The sequence below is a fragment of the Myotis nattereri genome, assembly GCF_964212035.1.
Source record: "Myotis nattereri genome assembly, chromosome: 20".
In the NCBI taxonomy this organism is placed as follows: domain Eukaryota; kingdom Metazoa; phylum Chordata; class Mammalia; order Chiroptera; family Vespertilionidae; genus Myotis; species Myotis nattereri.
This window is the reverse complement of record NC_138096.1, coordinates 940,546-958,713: the sequence shown is the minus strand read 5'-3', so window position 1 is coordinate 958,713 and position 18,168 is coordinate 940,546. Positions and strand designations below refer to the sequence as shown.

The following is an 18,168-nucleotide window of genomic DNA, read 5'->3' as shown; positions in this document are numbered from 1 at the left end:
GCGAGGTCCGTCCGTGGAACGCCAGCCTGTTGTCATGGTCCCGTGTCTGCACGGTGCTCCGCTAGACCAGGCCTGTCCGAGTCCTCACGCCTCCCTGTCTGGGAGCCGGAGCGAGCAGGACGGCTCAGGTGTCTCGCGGGCTGCTGTGTGCATGCGTCTGGGTCCCACATGCATGCATATGTGTCCCCTGTGCATGTGTGTTTGTCATGTGTGTGTCCTGTGTGCATCTGTGTGGTCCCATGTATCCCATATGCATGTTTGTCCCATGTACATGTGTGATGCTGACCTGTTGGCTCTGCCCGGTGTGACCCCCGCATCACTCACCCACTTTCCTCCTGTGAGTCCAGGGACCCCGCCCTGGCCTGGGGTGTCAGGCCCACGTCGTGCAGGGCGAGTGTGGGGCCGAGTCCCGGCTCCCCTAACAGACAGGGTTGCAACCCCAGCTCATGCTTTTCGAGTTGGGAGCACGTGTCTTTTTACAAATGCAACACGCAGGCTCACTTTTTAAAACGATGTTTGCTTTGTTGCAACTAAAAACCATTGAACGTCTTAGGGAATTCCCAGTGACTCCAAAACGGAGGGAAAATAGCACGACGGCCTCTTCCGGCCCATGACACGTGATGCCCGTCTTGGCTAAAATCAGTCAGTTAATTTTCACCAGGAACGAGACAGTCCTGGATACCTTTTATTCCGCTTGTTCATTTTCTTTTCTCTCATGATCAGCATCTCATGCCTCATGTTGCACCTTCCTCCTGAATGACTCCTAACAGCAGCGAGCCTGGGCTTTTCTGGAAAACAGGCTCCTCCCTCCTTTCCAGGGAACGGGGCCTGGCCACGGGCCGCGCCGTGTGGAGAGGGAGTAGAACGGGGAGAGCGCGGCTGCCCTTCCCACAGGCCGCGAGGGCGAGCGCGCGGCCGCCTCCTGCTGCTGGGAGGGCGCTGCTCTCACTCCGGTCACAGCGTCATTGTGTCTTTCAGTCTCTAGCCTCTCCCTGGCGTCACTGACTACGGGCGACAGCGAGAGCGTGCAGTCTGGCAAGAGGACGCCCAGGTAATCCACCCGTCTGTCTGTCTGTCTGTCCGTCCGTCCGAATGTCCGAGGGAGGGTCCGTCTCAGGATGAAGTCGTCCTGGCCGCTAGCTCTCACAGGCTCGATCACTAGGATAGAGCGGTTAGGTCGTGTGTACAGAGCGTCTGTTCACCTTTCAGCGAACAGAGCCTAGAACTAGTGACATTGATAAGACACTATAAGCTACAGACGTCAGCAGTGATCGCTGACGGGGTCGTGGCAAAGCCACGGGAGGCAGAACCGAAAGGCGCCAGCCTCGAGCTGTTTCCTGCCAGATACAAAGTGTCCCTCCCTCCCCTCCCCCCGGGGTCGGCCCAGAGCAGCTGCCGAGGGCACAGGGCTCCCGCTGCCCTCTCCTTGGCACCTTATTCCCAACCCTCAGAGCAGCAGGCCTCGTGCCATCAGCCTCAGCGTTGCCGTCCTGTTGTGTGAGTGGCGTCTCCACATGGAGCCGTTCATTCCCTCGGTGGTGCCCATGGGTGCTCTGCCGGGGCCTGGGCGGCAGGCCCAGCACGCTCTCAGTCGCTGGGCGGTGTGGGTGGCGCTCTCACGGGTCCCTCTGGCCACGCCCTCTCTGTGTCTGACACGTAACCGTGTGTCCTGGCTTCCAGGTCGGAGTCCGTGGAGGGCTTCCTGTCCCCGAGCCGCTGCGGCAGCCGGAACGGAGAGAAGGACTGGGAGAACGCGTCCACCACGTCCTCGGTGGCCTCGGGGACAGAGTACACAGGTGGGCGCGGCTGTGCCCTTCCCGGGCCGAGAGGACAGGCTCTGGGCTGGGCCTGTGGGTGCCGGGTCAGTCTCAGGGGGTCAGTCTCAGGCTGCAGGTTTGCTCGGGCGGGCGTGACTGGACCAGGTGAGCTGAGAGAAATCTCCGAGTGAAACCGCATCCTCTGGCCGTTTCTGGGCTGTGATTGGGCCAGAAGACGTCAGTCTGTAGGACTGTGCGGCTTTGAAACCGTTCCTCGGGCCGGCGGGCACCCAGCGCTCGTGTCCCTCGGGCCCTCCCAGCCCCGGGCCGTGTCGGCGCCCCTGGGACCCAGGCTTCACGGGGTGGGAACGGAGCGGGAGGGAGAGAGCGGGGAGGGGTGTGGCCGCTGGCAGGTGAGGGGAAGGCACCGGGGTGGGCATCAGGCCCGTCCAGGTGGGACCTGCCCAGGAACTAGAGCAGCCGCCATCCCCGTGCGTGGGACCCGGTGCCCAGGGCCAGGAGCGCCCGTGTGGGGCCCCTGGTCTGGCCGGGGTGCCGGGGGAGCGCGGATGGCGCCTCCGACTTGGGAAGGTCACTTCCTGTCCTGAAATCCTCACCAGGACCAAAGCTCTACAAGGAGCCCAGCGCCAAGTCCAACAAGCACATCATCCAGAACGCGCTGGCGCACTGCTGCCTGGCGGGCAAGGTGAACGAGGGCCAGAAGAAGCGGATCCTCGAGGTGAGCGGGCGCCGAGCGGGAGGACGGGCGCGTCCCGGCTCCATCGCGGGCACAGCCTCCTGGCTCTCACCTTCCGCACCAAAGACCGTGGCTGCGCGTGACCCCAAGGCTGCGTGCACCGCACGTGGGCCCCACACGGTGCTGACGGTCGGAAATTACACAGTTTGTTGCCCAGATCCGCTCAGTCGTGCTCACGAGCGCAGGTCACGTCGTTTCCAAATGCAGCTGCTCTGAGGAGACACAGGCTGGCGGGCCCGGGGGGGGGGGGAGGGGGCGGGGGGGGGCGCGGCTCCTGAGACAGGACTGGCCGCTCTACGCAGCGTCATCCACGCAGCCAGCAGCGCCTCAGCGTGAGGTGGTGGCACCGCCTTGCTCTTGTAACAGGCGTGGTGCTCTGGCTTTGAAGAATTTATATTTGATTAAATGTCATCAGCTTTGACTAGAAACGCCCTGCAGTTACTCAGCGGCATCTGCGCGGGTGCTCACCGTGTTGCGTGCGGGTGCTCACTGTCGCGTGCGGGTGCTCACTGTCACGTGTGGCTGTTCTGCAGGAAATGGAGAAGTCGGACGCCAACAACTTCCTGATCCTGTTCCGGGACTCGGGCTGCCAGTTCCGGTCTCTGTACACTTACTGTCCAGAGACGGAGGACATCGCCAAGCTGACCGGGATCGGCCCCAAGTCCATCAGCAAGAAGATGATCGAGGGCCTTTACAAGTACAACTCCGACAGGAAGCAGTTCAGCCACATTCCCGCGAAGACGCTGTCGGCCAGCGTGGACGCCATCACCATCCACAGCCACCTGTGGCAAAGCAAGCGGCCCGTGACGCCCAAGAAGCTGCTGCCCACGAAGGCGTAGGGTCGGGGTTCGCTCCGGGACTTCGTGGGGACCGCCTCCTGCAGGGGAGCCTCCCTGATCGCCAGCCCACGCGTGTTCGCCGCACCGGGCGCAGCTGCTGCCGGCGGCTGGCGCTCCACCGGGCGGGGGCGGGTTCTCCTCGCCGGTGGTGCCCGTGGCGATGGACGCCGGTCCGGTGGCGGGCGTGGCCGCACCGGCGCAGGCCAGGGGCACGGAGCCCGCCTCACACTGTTGGACTGAAGGGGAAGATGGCGAGGGTACAGAATATGGGTTTATCTGTTGCTTTTTTAACACTTTCCATGTATGTGCTTGTCCTCATGTTTATTTTGATGCCTTTCTCTCCGTGGGGTTTATTCCGAGGTCCCTGTGTTTTGTTTCCCGTGGGGATCACGGAGGGAGGTGGCCGCGCAGGCCGCACGCCTTCCCGTGACGCGCGGGGCCCTGGTGTTGGTCTGACGGGACCTCGTGTTTCCCGGTGTCCGAGCGTCGGAGTCGCAGTAAGCGTGGCTGCCTGTGTTTCTCACTCACTAGTATTCACGGTCTCGGCTCGCGGGGGTGTGGGAGCTGCTGGGGTTCACGGAGCCCCCGGGAGCTCAGCCAAGAGCACGTTGCAGGTTAATCAGTGTTGTCTGCTTCCCGCCCGAGGGCTGGTTGCCTGAGCTGGGACGGGAGTGGCTCTTTTCTTCATTTTATTTATAACTGACATCCAAACTCTATTAGAACTTACACATGTACAAAGGGCTACACTTTAATTTTAAAACAGCTCCCATGACTTTGCTTACGTTGAGTTTTTCTTCTCCTGTATCCCATCCGAGAGGGCGGCTCAGAGCGAGTGCACACGTGCCGTGGGAGCCTCGTTCTCAGGAAGATGTGGGCGATCATGTGACCGGGCGATCGTGGGACCCGGGTGCAGGTGGGTGCGGCAGCCGTGGGCCTTGGGGAGCCTAGGGGAGCGTCAGCGGGTCAGACAGGAGGGTAGAGGCTCGCATATACGCAGTTCTCACTGAGTCGTTAGAGAGTCGCTAGCATCTCCTGTGATGCACGTACTTATTTGGAGAGACAGTGGGGACGGATCGGATGGGGCTTTCCCGTCCCGTCGTCCCAGGCCCTTCGGGCATCCGCGCCTCTGAGTTACCGACGTTCTCAATGCTGTCGATATCGTCCTGTAACTTATGTTCTTATATTTATGTATATTTGTTAAAACTGTAAAAAATTCACAGATTTTTTCCCAGTATCTGTGCAAGATGTATGTGTAGCTCAAACTACTCGTGACCTGCTGTCTGCATGTGAGAGGGGCCGTGTGGCTCTCGTGTTGTAAGTGGATACACGCCGTGTGTAACATGCGCATTAAAACGGGGAACGCACACGTTACCGTTCAGTCTGTCCCGTTAGGAGACACAGTTACCAAATGGCGTTTAGATTAAGACTGGCTTAAAAAGGAGTAAATAAACCGAATTAAAATGTGGCAAATAGTCATCAAAAAGAGAATTAGTGAGCATCGTACATAACTAAATTTGGTCTTTTTTTTTTTTTTAACGTATTTTTATTGGTTTCAGAGAGGAAGGGAGAGGGGGAGAGAAACATCATGGATCAGCTGCCTCCTGCAGGCCCCGCACTGGGGATTGAGCCCGCAACCTGGTCATGTGCCCTGACCAAGAATCGAACCCAGGACCCTTTGGTCTGCAGGCAGACGCTCTATCCACGAAGCCAAGCCGGCCAGGGCTACATTTGGTCTCTTAAACCAGGTCTGGCTTCCGCAGCGTCTTCCTCATGTCGCCAGGACATTAAATTTTCAACAACTGGACGTAGGTCCATGGGGGCAGAGTCACGGCCAGCAGCCGCCCGCTGGTCTCCCGTGTGCGTGGGTCCCGCAGCCGCCGCCTCCAAAGGTAGAGTGTGATGTCGCCACAACAGCCCGCCACCCTCAGTGTAGCATCTGCTTCCTTGGGGTGCAGCCGTTTTTAAAAATCATGTCTGAAGAGTTCGATGCAGATCATGGGCTTGTCAGTCCTGGGGGTTCTCACGACCCGCTGGCGGACACACACCGAGGCCAGGCACCCGCGGCAATCACTCAGGTGCACCTGCCGCGCTCCGGGGCCTTCTGCCCTCGCGGCCTGGGGGTGGGGGGGACTGTCATGGCGTCCTCTGGCCCCTGAGAGCCGGGCCAGCCTTTCCTGGGGACTTCCTGGTGCCGCCCACAGGCGCACGGCCCCCGCACCGTGTGGCTCTCCTCGCCCCAATAAACGCATGGCACCCGGAGACCTGTGTCTTGAGTGAAATGTGGGGTCTGTCTGTGACACTGTCTGGACTTAGGTGAACTCGTCTTGTAGTTCTCCCGGCTCAACCTGCCAGCCACCAGCCGTGTGTGTGTGTGTGTGTGTGTGTGTGTGTGTGTGTGTGTGTGTGTAGCCGTGGGTGTCCTGGTTGAGGAGCGACCCCAGACGGGAGGGGTGCGTCCTTGCCAAGCAGATCCTGGGCCTTTACATCTGGGACCCCTTAGCGCCGACCCTGGGCCTCTGAGGGGCTGGCTCACCTGCACAGGCCTTGGTGCCACCGGCTCTTGTCGCCAGGGGCCACGAGGGGGTGGGGGCAGGTTAGGCCCCGAGGCCACACAGCTGCAGCCCCGGCTTTCACTCTGAGTCACCCAGGGGCTGTGCTCCCATTAGAGACCCTCCCTTCCCCTCCCAGCTCCTGTGCGGTGGCTGCCAGGGTCTGAAAGCACTCAGTGTCTGCAACATCCCACGGCCTCGGGCATCCAGGCCGCGGCCCTCCCCTGGTGCCCGCCAGGCCTTCACACACACAGACACAGCCACCACCTGCCGTGGGCCGTCTGGTCTGCGGGAAACCCCATCATGGTGGCCGCTCGGTCACAGTGGCTCCCCGCCCCCAGGTCAGTGTTTCCCCCCGAGAGAACGAGAGTGGCCCCATGAGGGGAGGTGGCTTTGCAAGGCCTGCTTCACGCTCAGGCCCCAGTCACTGTCAACCAACAGCAACTGAATTGGCAGCCGTCTGTCTGTCCTTCACCCGGGACCCCAGGCCTAGTGAACTGTGCAACTCCTAAGCCGCTTGCCGACCACCCACTGTGTGCTGAGAAAGCGACTGCCCACTGTGTGCAGAGAAAACGTGTGTCCTGGAGGCGGGAGCAACCGGACAGGGTCACTGAGCCGCCCTCTGTGATGCCAGCCAAGGCCCGGGGAGCCAGCATCGCTGGGCCCCACCCAGCCCCCGCCCAGGATGGGGCTCCCACGGCGGCTGCACCCTCAGCGCCCACCAGGCAGACGTGGAAACAGGCCGGTTACAAAGCTGCTGTGAAGCCAGACTGGTCGCTAATGTTCTGACGCAGACACGGGCCCTGCAGACGCGGGTTTACGACAAGGGCACAGCAGGGGCGGTTCCCAGGCCCGCTTGCACTTTTATTTGTCCGTGGCCGTTGCTAGTCAGTAATATTTGATGTCAGTTTCCAGTACAGTATGTGCTTTGCATTGAATGGCCCTGGGAAAGTTCGAGAGAAACCTGGAAAGAAAAAGACTGCACTCTAGGTAGATGGGGAAACTGACAAGCATGTTTTCTAACAAGAGCAGAAGTGAATGCTTCTAGATCAGCAAAGAGGAAGGAACATTTTTAACCTCGGAAATTGCTGAGAGCAACAAACGGGGCTACGTGACAATGGAAACCTGAAGACAGTGAAAATGGCTGAGAAACCAGCCTGGGAAAATATCTGAACCCAATGGGTCCCTGCTTTAGCCTCAGCAGTGAGCTCACACACACGGACAGTAACACATGGTCACACCAGACAGGCGCGGCAAGGGCGCGGTGAGACGCGAGAGCAGCTAAATGTGCAGAGACTCGAGCTCACTGTGTTGGCAGAAATGCAAATTAAAGCGAGGTGCCCTTTGCGTTACCCATAAAAGTGGGGAGATGGGCTTTACCGGGGGACATGCCCAGTGAGATGGGCCGCGCCCAGGACCCAAAGCCACAAGGTGACCAATCACTGTCCCTCTCGGGCCCTGGGAGTCCCGTAGCCTCTGACCTTCACCAGGGCACTTACCCCCTGAAAACGGCACCAAAGAAGAAGAAAGAAAAAAACCACAGTCTTACGTGCAGTTATTTCAGACACATTTCCACAACAGCAAAAATAATACTGGGCACAACCTCAATGAGGAAAATTAAGGCGTTAGAAAATTCAGCAACCCAAAGAAACGTGCGGTGATGCTGCTTCTGCCTTCTAATCTGCATGTGACTGACACAGCGGAGTAAAAACCAAACAGGCCCGACTGGGTGGCTCAGTGGTTGAGGGTTGACCTAGGAACCAGGAGGTCACGGTTCGATTCCTGGTCAGGGCTCCGTCCCCAGCGTGAGGCGTGCAGGAGGCAGCCGATCGATGATTCTGTCTCATCATGGCTGTTTCTCTCTCCCTCTCCCTTCCTCTCTGAAATCAATAAAAATCTATATTTTTTCAAACTGGCGGGGAGAGTTGTAAGAGCCCCCAAAGGAGCGGAAGTAAAACAAAAACCTACCCTGAAAGCAGTCCAGGTCAGGCCTCGGCTGCCCGTGTCTGGGCTGTGTCTGTCTCACGCTCCTGCCAATCACCGTGATGGACAGAGAAGCCCCGAGGCTGAGGGAGGACCCTCCCCTTTGGCTTTGTTGACCCCTGACAGCAGGTGGCCAGGCATCTCTCAGAAAGGGGATTGATTTTCTCCTCCTGTGGGGAAGGGAGGAAGCGGGCCTGGGTCCCTGGACCCGGGCTGGGCGCCCACCCGGGGAGGCCAAGCCCAGAGCTGAGGCCCCAGTGCGGCCTCTGCTGCTTCCTGCCATCAGACAGGTTCCGAAAGGCCCCGGGGCCCGGGCCCGCAGAGAGAAACCCCGTGTGCTCTGGGCCACCGACTTCCCTTGGGTGCGAGACCACAGCCCAGGAAGCAAGAGTCTCTGTGTTTTTAATAAACAACCTATTTCCATTTCCCCCACCCCCGCCCAGGCCCCGCCCAGGCCCCGCTCGGCCGCTCGCTCATCTTGTTCCCCTGGCGTTCGTCTCTCCGTTTCAGAATCCCTGGCGCTTTGGGGGCTCCGGGCAGAGGGTGCCCAAGGGGGGTGATGCCCAGGGGCTCTGGCCTGGCAAGCGGGCACGGCCTGATGCCATCAGGGGAAGGAGGCTCGGCCCCCAGGCCACCAGGATGTGGGTGCCACTCACAGCACCTGTGGGATCCGACATCAGGGCAACGTCTCCGCATCTCCCAGCCCTCAGATTCCCACCCCCTGGGGTGTGGGGGGCATCAGGGGAAACCCAAGCCGGGGGGCTGGAGCATCCTGGAGGGAGGAGCAGACACCCCGTGGGCCCGGCCTCCTCTCTCGCTGCCTTTGTCCATCCGTAACAGGCCCGGAGAGGACCCCCTGGACACACGCAGTTCCCGGGGGTTCGCGTAGGCCACAGGGACCCCGGGCTGCCATCTTCGCCCCCAAAGCAGTCCTGGCTCAAGGCCCAGGTGGATGAGGACAACGCCTGCCTCTCAGACTCTCGGAAGGGCCCTGGTTTCAATCGTAAATGGCTCAGCGGTTGAGCATCGACCTGTGAACCAGGAGGTCACGGTTCGATTCCCGGTCAGGGCACAGGCCCGGGTTGTGGGCCTGGGTAGGGGGGCGTGCAGGAGGCGGCCGATCAGTGATTCTCTCTCCTCATGGATGCTTCCCCCTTTCCTTTCTTCTTCTGCATTCAGACATTTACCCCAGCATCTCAGGGAGAGGGAGGGCGGTCTGCAGTGAGGATGAAGGAGCAGGAGCGGGTCTATTCAGGAGATAAAGTGCAACATCGTTGCCGGCTCAGCAGAGAGCAGTCAGGGCCCGCCTGGGTGCTCCTTGCGGACTGAGGACCTGGATGTCACCCGGTCCCCTGAGGTCCCAACCACAGAGAGTCCCGGCCACATGTCGAATGCACCTGAGAGTTCTGGTGACCGGCCAGCCCCTGGGTCGGAGTCAGATCCCCAAGGGCAGGCTCCCCACCAGCCCAGCCTCCCTGCAGGACGGTGGATGGGCGCAGGCGAGGCCCCATCCCCACGCCCCACGCCAGCCTCATGCGGCTCTGTCTCCGCACCTGCCCACACAGCAGCTGGGAGCCTGGGGGGCTCCAGGGCACCCCCGCTCTTGCACCCCGACATCAGGCGGCTCCCCGGGGCGGCCAGGCGGGTCTCCCGGCCCTGAGGACTTTTCCTCCACGGACCCAGCAATGAAGTTTCCATTCCTGGCCCGGGGCCACCATCTGCAGTGGGGGAGCTGCCCCACCCCGACACCCTCCTCCCCTCCCTCCTCCACCACCACCTTCCTGCCCACCCATCCCCTGGGCCCGGGAGGCAGGAAGGGAGGTGCTGGGCACCCACAGAACTGCCGCCACCACCTGCGCCCCGCGCTGCGCCCCACGCTGCGTCCCGGGTGCGCACAGTCCTGGCCCCGCCATGCCCCCCACCGCGCCGCCCTGGAGCCCCAGCCCGACATCGGCGCCCTGGGAGTACTCGGGGTCCGGGTCCGGGTGGGGCGCCCTGGACGCGGAGCTGGCGCTGTGCGCGGCCGGGGAGCTGCCCCACGCGCGCGCCGTGGTGCCCGCGCTCTACCTGGCGGCCTGCGCCCTGGGCCTGCTGGGCAACGGGCTGGTGCTGCGGCTGCTGGCCCGGCGCGGCCCGCGGCGGCTGGCGGACACCTTCGCGTGGCACCTGGCGGCCGCCGACCTGGGCCTGGTGCTCACGCTGCCGCTCTGGGCCGCGGCGGCGGCGGGGGGCGGCCGCTGGCCCTTCGGCCGCGCGCTCTGCAAGCTCAGCAGCTTCGCCGTGGCCGCCTCGCGCTGCGCGGGCGCCCTGCTGCTGGCCGGCCTGGCCGCCGACCGCTACGTGGCCGTGGTGCGCCCGGTCGGGGCGCGGCCGCTGCGCTCCCCGCGGTGCGCGCGCTCCCTGTGCCGGGGCGTCTGGGCCGCGGCGCTGCTGGTCGGGCTGCCCGCCCTGGTCTCCCGGGACCTGCAGCCGCGGCCCGACGGCGCGGGCAGCCAGTGCGGCGAGCGGCCCTCCGACGCCTGGCAGGCGCTGGGGCTGGGGCTGCTGCTGCTGACCTGCGCGCTGCCGCTCGGCGCCTCCCTCTTCTGCTACTGCCGCCTGGCGCGCCGCCTGCGCCGGGCCCCGCGCCTCGGCCGCCTCCCCGCCGCCCCGCTGCGCATCATCTGCGCCGTCGAGGGCGCCTTCGTGGGCTCCTGGCTGCCCTTCGGCGCCCTGCGCGCCGCCCTGCACCTGGCGCATCTCCAGACGCTGCCGCTGACCTGCCCGCTGCTGCGGGCGCTGCGCTGGGGCCTGGCCCTCGCCACCTGCCTCGCCTTCGGCCACGGCTGCGCCAACCCGCTCATCTACCTGCTGCTGGACCGCTCCTTCCGCGCCCGGGCCCGGCGCCTGGCTCGTGGGCTCAGCTCCGCGTCCTCGCGCTCCGGGGACCCCAGCGCCGACGGGCGGGGCGCGGCCGACAGCGGGGGACAAGCGCGGACGGAGAGCCGGCACCTGGCCCGCGCGCGCGTAGCGGCCCCAGCCCCGCGGAGGCCCCGGGAGGCGGCCGGATCCCCGGCGCGTCTCCTCTGCTGGTAGCGGGCCCCTCCGCGGGCACCGGGGTCCCGGGTCTTCTCCGCCGCCGTCGGCTGCTCCGAACCTCAGCGCTTCCTGGACGCCCCCCTCCCCAGCCCGGCTGCCGGCCCAGCGCTCCGTCCGCGCGGTGGGCGCCTGGGCGAAGGCGCTCCAGTCCCTTCAGGATCCCGTGAAGCCAGCGGACAGCAGCGGGGACACCCGCAGGCTCGCCAGGCACAGGAGAGGGGAGTGGGTTCCCCGCGGCACCCCGGAATTTCCAACTCAGAGCCCCAAAGCCATTGTCTTCAGCTGCAGCTTCTCTGGCCCCGACGACAGCCGCCGTCTCCTAAGAACCGCACCAGACCTCGCGCCTCTCCAAAAACCTCCCGCCGGTGGGAACCAGCCGCCCTCTGAGTGTCATCTCCGGCGACTGGGCCGCGTCATGAGTCACCATCGATTCAGATTCTCGCTTTCAAAGTTCCCCAAAGCCCTGGGAACGGGCCTGCGTCTGGCGCCCGGTGTATTCGCCCCGGGGATGGGTTTCCCCGCTCCGCTCCCGGGCCGGGGGGCTCACCTGGCAGCCACCTGGCCCTTCCCTGGGACCCGGGACCCGGGAACCCGTCGCCAGGGGCGGGGGTCTCTGTGCGCATCACCGCCCTCGGTCCGCGCTCTGCTCCCCGGAGCCTGGCCGGGCGCCGTGAAATGAGTGGCAGGAGGCGGCTGAACTGGGGGGGGGTCAGACCACGCTCCACAGGGGCCCCTGAGGTTGGCCTCGGGCCCCTGAGGATTTGGGGTGATGCCCCCACCGTGGGCGGTAGCCGCATCCACCTGGGCGGAGCCATCCACAGGCCAGCGGCAGCTGAGCTTCGGTTCTTCTGCTTATTATTATTTTAAAAGACGTTTGTTTCCCAGTTTGAAGGTCACCGAGGGGAAAAAACAAAACAACACAGATGCAAGGGCACCTGCCAGCCAGGTGTCGCTTCAAAGAGGGGACGTGCCCGTTGTGGGTTTCACATGGGCACCGGGCCGGCTCCTGTGGGTCCTGGGACCACCCGGGACAGGTGTGTGGATTATCCGCTTTCTCCGCATTCTGCGCCTGGCCTTTGAGGTTTGGGGGAGCGGGGGGGAGGGCTTGGGGGCTTGGAAATTCAGTGTTTGTGAAAAAACATGTGTAAATGGAGTCACTTTATAGTGAAGTGGGAAGTGGTCTCCCAGGGAACTGCCTTGCGGGTCCTTGTGCCTCCAACCTGGGGATGTTCAAACCGGCAACATTGTATCTTACAGAGCTGTTTGCAAAGACAAGTGGCAACATTGTATCTCAAGGAGCTGTTTGCAGAGATGCAAGTGGCAACATTGTATCTCAAAGAGCTATTTGCAAAGCAAACGCTGTTGCTAAGGCCGCGGGACTGGAAATGAAGACATTGTTGAGGTCGCCGTGATTTTCTGGATGCCCCTGTCCCCTCGCCTTTCTCATAAATGCCCCATCGCCCGTGGCCTCCTCATGCCAACCCTGTTTGGGCTTCCGCCTGAACGGGCGCTTCCGGAATCTGCTCTTCTTTTGATCTCAAATACATGCTTTGTTGCTTTCCACGCTGGCTGGCCTTTTATTTGTCGGGTTAACAGGACTTTTGATTTAAGAGGATTGGCCCTAAAGCAGGGGTTCTCAACCTGTGGGCCGCGACCCCTTTGGGGGCCGAATGACCCTTTCACAGGGGTTGCCTAAGACCATCGGAAAACACATATATAATTACATACTGTTTTTGTGATTGATCACTGTGCTTTAATGATGTTCAATGTGTAACAATGAACATACATCCTGCATGTCAGATATTTACATGACGATTCATAACAGTAGCAACATGACAGTGATGAAGTGGCCACGAAAATAATGTTATGGTTGGGGGTCCCCACAACATGAGGAGCTGTATGAAAGGGTCGCGGCGCTAGGAAGGTTGAGAACCGCTGCCCTAAAGGAAAGTCAGTCTCAGGGGAAAGGGACTCAGGAATTTTCCCAAAGGGAGGCCAGGCTGCAGCCTGAGGGCCCCCAGGAGTGGACCAACCCGCTTCTCTCTCCTGCTCGAGGCTCAGGCCTGGGGGTGGGGGGTGGGGGTTGGGGGTGACCTCCCAGCCTCAGGGTGACTCTCCCAGGCAAGGAATGGTGATTTTGCTCAGCCCCTGTGGCTCCGTGGTTGAGCATCGACCTATGAACCAGGTCAGGGCACAGGCCCGGGTGGCGGGCTCCATCCCCAGTGTGGGGCGTGCAGGAGGCAGCCGATCCTTGATCCTCTCTCATCATGGATGTTTCTCTCTCTCTCTCTCCCTCTCCCTTCCTTTCTGAAATCAATTAAAAAAAATTTTTTTTAAAGAAAGAAGTTAGTCCATCTACAGCCCCAGGAATAGCACGCCTCAGCCTCCTCCGGGTCAGACAGCAGCTGCTTTCAGGAGGAAAGAAGTCCTTGAAGGGCTTCTGAAACTCAGTGCCATGCAAATGTGAAGGTGTCGCTTAAAGAGAGATTGGAAAATGATAAGTCCAAGGAGGCAACAGACTCGGTTCGCTGTTCGACGCCCACGCCCGCGCCTGGAGGATACAAAGTCTCTGTTATCTTGGGTGCTGTGTGCGCCCCGAAGCCCCTTCCGGTCCCCAAGTGGGTCTCCGCTTTGTTTTTTCTCGTGGTGCTGCCTGACCTGATACCATCGTTTCCCTGACCTGTTTAGCGCTTGTCTGGGGTCAGAGCCGGAGGTCCCTGATCGAAGGGCCTTCTTTCACTCCACGCCTGCCCGCCCCCCGTGTGCCTGCCCCCCCGTGTGCCTGCCCCCCCCGTGTGCCTGCCCCCCCATGTGCCTGTCCCCCCGTGTGCCTGTCCCCCTCCCCGTGTGCCTGCCCCCCATGTGCCTGGCCCCGCCCGAGTCACAATGTGAAATGATAGGAGACAACATGAAGGGGGAGCCTTCTGCATGTTTTATAAAACGGCACACGGACAGGCTGGAGGGAACAGGACAGATGCCGGGGTGACTGTGCTGGATGGAGTAAGGTGTCTCCCTCCCCCGCCTCCATTTCTCTAGTCTCGCGATGTTCTATCAGCTTTTTATTTTTTTTAATATATATTTTTTGTTGATGCCAGAGAGGAAGGGAGAGGGAGAGAGAGAGAAACATCCATGATGAGAGAGAGAAGCATGGACCGCTGCCTCCTGCACGCCCCCCACTGGGGATGGAGCCCGCCACCGGGCCTGTGCCCTGACCGGGAATCGAACCCTGACCTCCTGGTTCTTAGGTCGACGCTCAGCCACGGAGCCACTCGGCCGGGCTGAGCATTTCATTTTCAAGGGCCGTTCACCAGGAGCTGCTAAGCGGCCGGAGCCAGAGCCGGTCAGTCCTGGGCCCCGAGTCCGGCTGTCCCAGCCAGCTGCCCGCTTCCGGGGGCTGCCCAGCCTCCTGGGGCCTCACAGAGCAAAGGAGCCGGGTCCTGGAAGGTGCTGGTGGGCTGTGGTGTGCGGGCAGACGCGGCCCAGGACGGGTCCGGGGGATCATCCATTCCAGCCACCCCCTCCCCATGATCACCAGACACCAGAGGAGAGGAGCCGGGAGCCGGGAGCCGGGCTGGGTTCTGAAAGGTCAGCCCCTGGGCACCGGGCACCGGGGCAGCCCCTGGCACCGGGCATGTGTGCTTCTGCTTTGATTCTCTGACTAATTCTGGCTTCCTCCTCACCTCCCTGACCCCGAGTTCTTTCTCAGGGCGCCCCGTGGGAACCAGGCCGGTGCTGAGTGATCTGGGGAGCGCAGGGCAATGGCAGGGCTGGCAGGCGGGCAGGGATGACTCAGCCCCTCGCCACCCTGGGAGAGAGCGAGGCCTGGGTGCTGGTGAGTTCAGAGGGCACTGGTCTGCTCTCCTCCCGCCTTGTGGCCGGCACCCCCCCCCCATTGGGCCCCCAGCCTCAGTGACAGGGGCGCATGAAGGGGGACCCACGGGTGGGGCCTGCTGTCGAGAGAAAGGAAGCAAAGATGTGGATTCAGCCCGGTCAGCCGGCCGGTGTGCACACATTTGTGAACAGCACACACACTTGACCATATGGATTCTCTCCACCCCGAGGTCGGCAGGGGTGGCGGATAGAGGTGGGCAGGGGTGGGGGCAGGGGTGGTGGGTAGAGGTGGGCAGGGGTGGCGGGCAGGGGCAGGGGTGGGCAGGGGTGGGCAGGGGTGGTGGGTAGAGGTGGTGGGTAGAGGTGGGTAGGAGTGGGGGCAGGGGTGGTGGGTAGAGGTGGTGGGTAGAGGTGGGTAGGAGTGGGGGCAGGGGTGGTGGGTAGAGATGGTGGGTAGAGGTGGTGAGCAGGGGTGGTGGGTAGAGGTGGGCAGGGGTGGGGGCAGGGGTGGTGGTTAGAGGTGGGTAGGGGTGCGGGCAGGTGTGGCAGGCAGGGTGGGCAGGGGTGGGCAGGGGTGGGCAGCCTCAAAGGGTTCCATCGAGCTCGCAGACAAGGCGCAGCGGGAAGTGCACTGGCAACGGCTGCCGTCTGGGCAGAGGCTGCGGTTTGCCCCCAGCAGGTGCCAGACGGGCGGGGGCTGATGAGCCTCCCGCTGCTCTGAGAATGACTGTCCGTGAGGTGCCTCCCCCCCCCCCCTGCAGTGCTCTTCACCCCAAACTTCCTCCAACGACCGGGCCTGGGGCCGCCCCCCCCCCCGCCCCCGCCCCCCACACACAGAGCACAGCCCCTGTGGCCCGAGCTCCAGATTCTCCCCGTCGCCAGGCCACCAGTCCTGTCCATGTCCGTCACGGTCCCCAGGGCTCAGGCCTGCTCAGGGCTCCTTTGCTGAAATTATTGTGACCATAACGAGAGGAGGTGGACAACCAGGAGTGAACGCACTCGGATCCTCCCCTGAGCTGCAATCATTTTCTTTCTTTCTTTCTTTTTTTGCAATACGTGTCTTTTCTTCCTTTTTTTCTCCACCCCCACCACCCCCACATTTTCCTTACTTGTTTTTTAAAAATATATTTTTATTGATTTCAAAGAGAGGAAGGGAGAGAGAAACATCCATGATGAGAGGGAATCACGGATCGGCTGCCTCCTGCACGCCCCCCACTGGGGATCCAGCCTGCAACCCCAGCATGTGCCCTGAGCAGGACTCGAACCCTGACCTCCTGGTTCATAGGTGGATGCCCAACCACTGAGCCACACCGGCCAGGCGGCAGGGGCGATTTTATTGATTTATTAATTATTATTATTATTATTTGGCAGGGGCGATTTTATTTTATTTTTTTTAAAGATATATATTTTATTGATTTTTTTACAGAGAGGAAGGGAGATGGATAGAGAGTTAGAAACATCGATCAGCTGCCTCCTGCACACCCCCTACTGGGGATGTGCCTGCAACCAAGGTACATGCCCTTGTCTGGACTCGAACCTGGGACCCTTCAGTCCACAGGCCGATGCTCTACCCACTGAGCCAAACCGGTTAGAGCGGCAGGGGCGATTTTATTTATTATTATTATTATTATTAATTATTATATTATTATTATTTGGCAGGGGCGATTTTAGATGCACCTGTACGGTCCCACCTTTGAGGAGTTGCCAGGGTTAGAATCCTCCCCATAATCCGGCCCCAAGGGCGGCCTGTGCCAAACTGCCGCCCCCTGGTGGTGGCGTCCGGGACAGCAGCGACAACGGGCCGGCGGGAGGGGAAGGGGAGGATGAGGCAGGGCCTGTGGCCTGCAGCCTATGGGAGCCCCGGATGGAGGGATGGGTGGGGGGAGACGGAGGGGGCCGGAGAGAAGGAGGGAGGGAGGGGGAGCGGCAGGGCTGGGCTGGGCTCTGGACAGGACCTGGCGGCCCTCAGAACCCGGGGAGACCCACTGGCGGGGCGGGGGGGGGGGGGGTGGTAGTTTGGGGAAGGGGCTCCTTGCCCACCTCCTGGCCCTCGGTCCGACCCCAGGGCCGAGCCTGCCCTGTTCGCCCAGCCGCTCTCTAGACGCCGGGCCTGGCGCCAGGCTCAGGGGTCTCTCCGCGCGAGGAGTGGGGGGAAGCTCGCTGGCTGGACCCCCGAGTGGCCCAGCAGCTCACCGGCCTGTGCCCAGCAGAGAGGGTGTGGCCCCCAGAGGCCCAGGCGGCTGGCAGCGCCCTCCCCCTCTCTGCGCCCTCCGTGGGCTGCAGGATGCGGTCAGGAGAGGAAGGGGCCCCGCTGAGCTCATGGGGTTTCCCACCAGCGTCTCGCCTGCCGAGGGCATGGCCAGGGCAGGGTCTGGGTCCCAGAGAATCCAGCCCACGGGGGCGGGGGGGGGGGGCCAGGAAGGGGAGGGTGAGCAACTGGGCAGGTGCAAGCCTGGTCCTGAGCCTGGTCCCAAGCCTGGTCCGCTGCTGGGCCCCGGACTGAGGGGGTGAGCCACCAGGCCCAGGGCAGGGGTGGGTTGGGGGGAGCCCTCCAGGGTGTGTGCCAGGCAGACAGTCAGCTCCCGGCCACCACGCAGCTCTCAGAAGCCCAGCTATAACCCTGGCCGGTGTGGCTCAGTGGATAGAGCGTTGGTCTGCAGGCAGAAGTGTCCCAGGTTCGATTCACAGGCACGGACCTCGGTGGCAGGCTCCTCCCCCGCCCGGGCCCTAGTCCGGTCGCGTGCAAGAGGCAACCCATCCATGTGTCTCTCTCACATTGATGTTTCTCTCTGTCTCTCCCTCTCTCTTCTACTCTCTCTAAAAATCAGTGCAAAAATATCCTTGGGCCCTAACTGGTGTGGCTCAGTGGACAGAGCATCGGCCTCTGGACTGAAGGGTCCTGGGTTCGATTCCGTCGGGGACACATACCTGGGTTGTGGGCTCGATCCCCAGTAGGGGGCGTGCAGGAGGCAGCCAATCAGTGATTCTCTTTCATCATTGGTGTTTCTCTCTCTCCTCACTTCCTCTCTGAGATAAAGAAAAAATATAAATTAAAAAAAAATATATCCTCGGGTGAGGATTAAAACAAACAAACAAATAAATAAGGGAAGCCGGGCCATGGAGACCTGCCCTGGTCCCCTTCCTCCCCCTCCTCCCAGGAGAACCCCGCCAGACACCTGGGGATCCCCACCTCCGCCCTCTTCCTCTCCGTCACTCAGCTCTGCTCTTGACTCACCCCCGTCTCACACCCCAGGCCCGGGGCCCACATGAGTCAGGTGCCATCACCCCTTCCTGGCCGGCTGTCTAGCCAGGGCTTCCCTGTTCCCAAAGTCCCCCAGTCTGGTCGCTCATGCATCAGAGTGAGTCTGGCCCCT

The 18,168-nt window shown here is 62.1% G+C and overlaps 2 protein-coding genes across 2 annotated transcripts in view; both read left to right on the top strand.

Annotated features, from left to right (window-relative positions):
* Window positions 1-4,568, top strand: part of CAMSAP2 (calmodulin regulated spectrin associated protein family member 2) — a gene marked incomplete at its 5' end in the record, with an annotated part of 36,608 nt that extends 32,040 nt beyond the window's left edge. The window contains 4 exons of the mRNA XM_081114423.1: window positions 979-1,051; window positions 1,681-1,796; window positions 2,378-2,496; window positions 3,048-4,568. Coding sequence (XP_080970549.1) covers window positions 979-1,051; window positions 1,681-1,796; window positions 2,378-2,496; window positions 3,048-3,353 — 614 coding nt within the window. The 3' untranslated portion in view covers window positions 3,354-4,568. The remainder of the gene's footprint in view (window positions 1-978; window positions 1,052-1,680; window positions 1,797-2,377; window positions 2,497-3,047) is intronic.
* Window positions 4,569-9,796: 5,228 nt separating this feature from the next.
* GPR25 (G protein-coupled receptor 25) lies at window positions 9,797-10,960 on the top strand (the record flags this gene model as incomplete). Its single annotated transcript, XM_081114507.1, has 1 exon — window positions 9,797-10,960. The coding sequence occupies one exon, from the start codon at window positions 9,797-9,799 to the stop codon at window positions 10,958-10,960; it is 1,164 nt and encodes a 387-aa protein (XP_080970633.1).
* Between the last annotated feature and the right edge of the window lie 7,208 nt (window positions 10,961-18,168).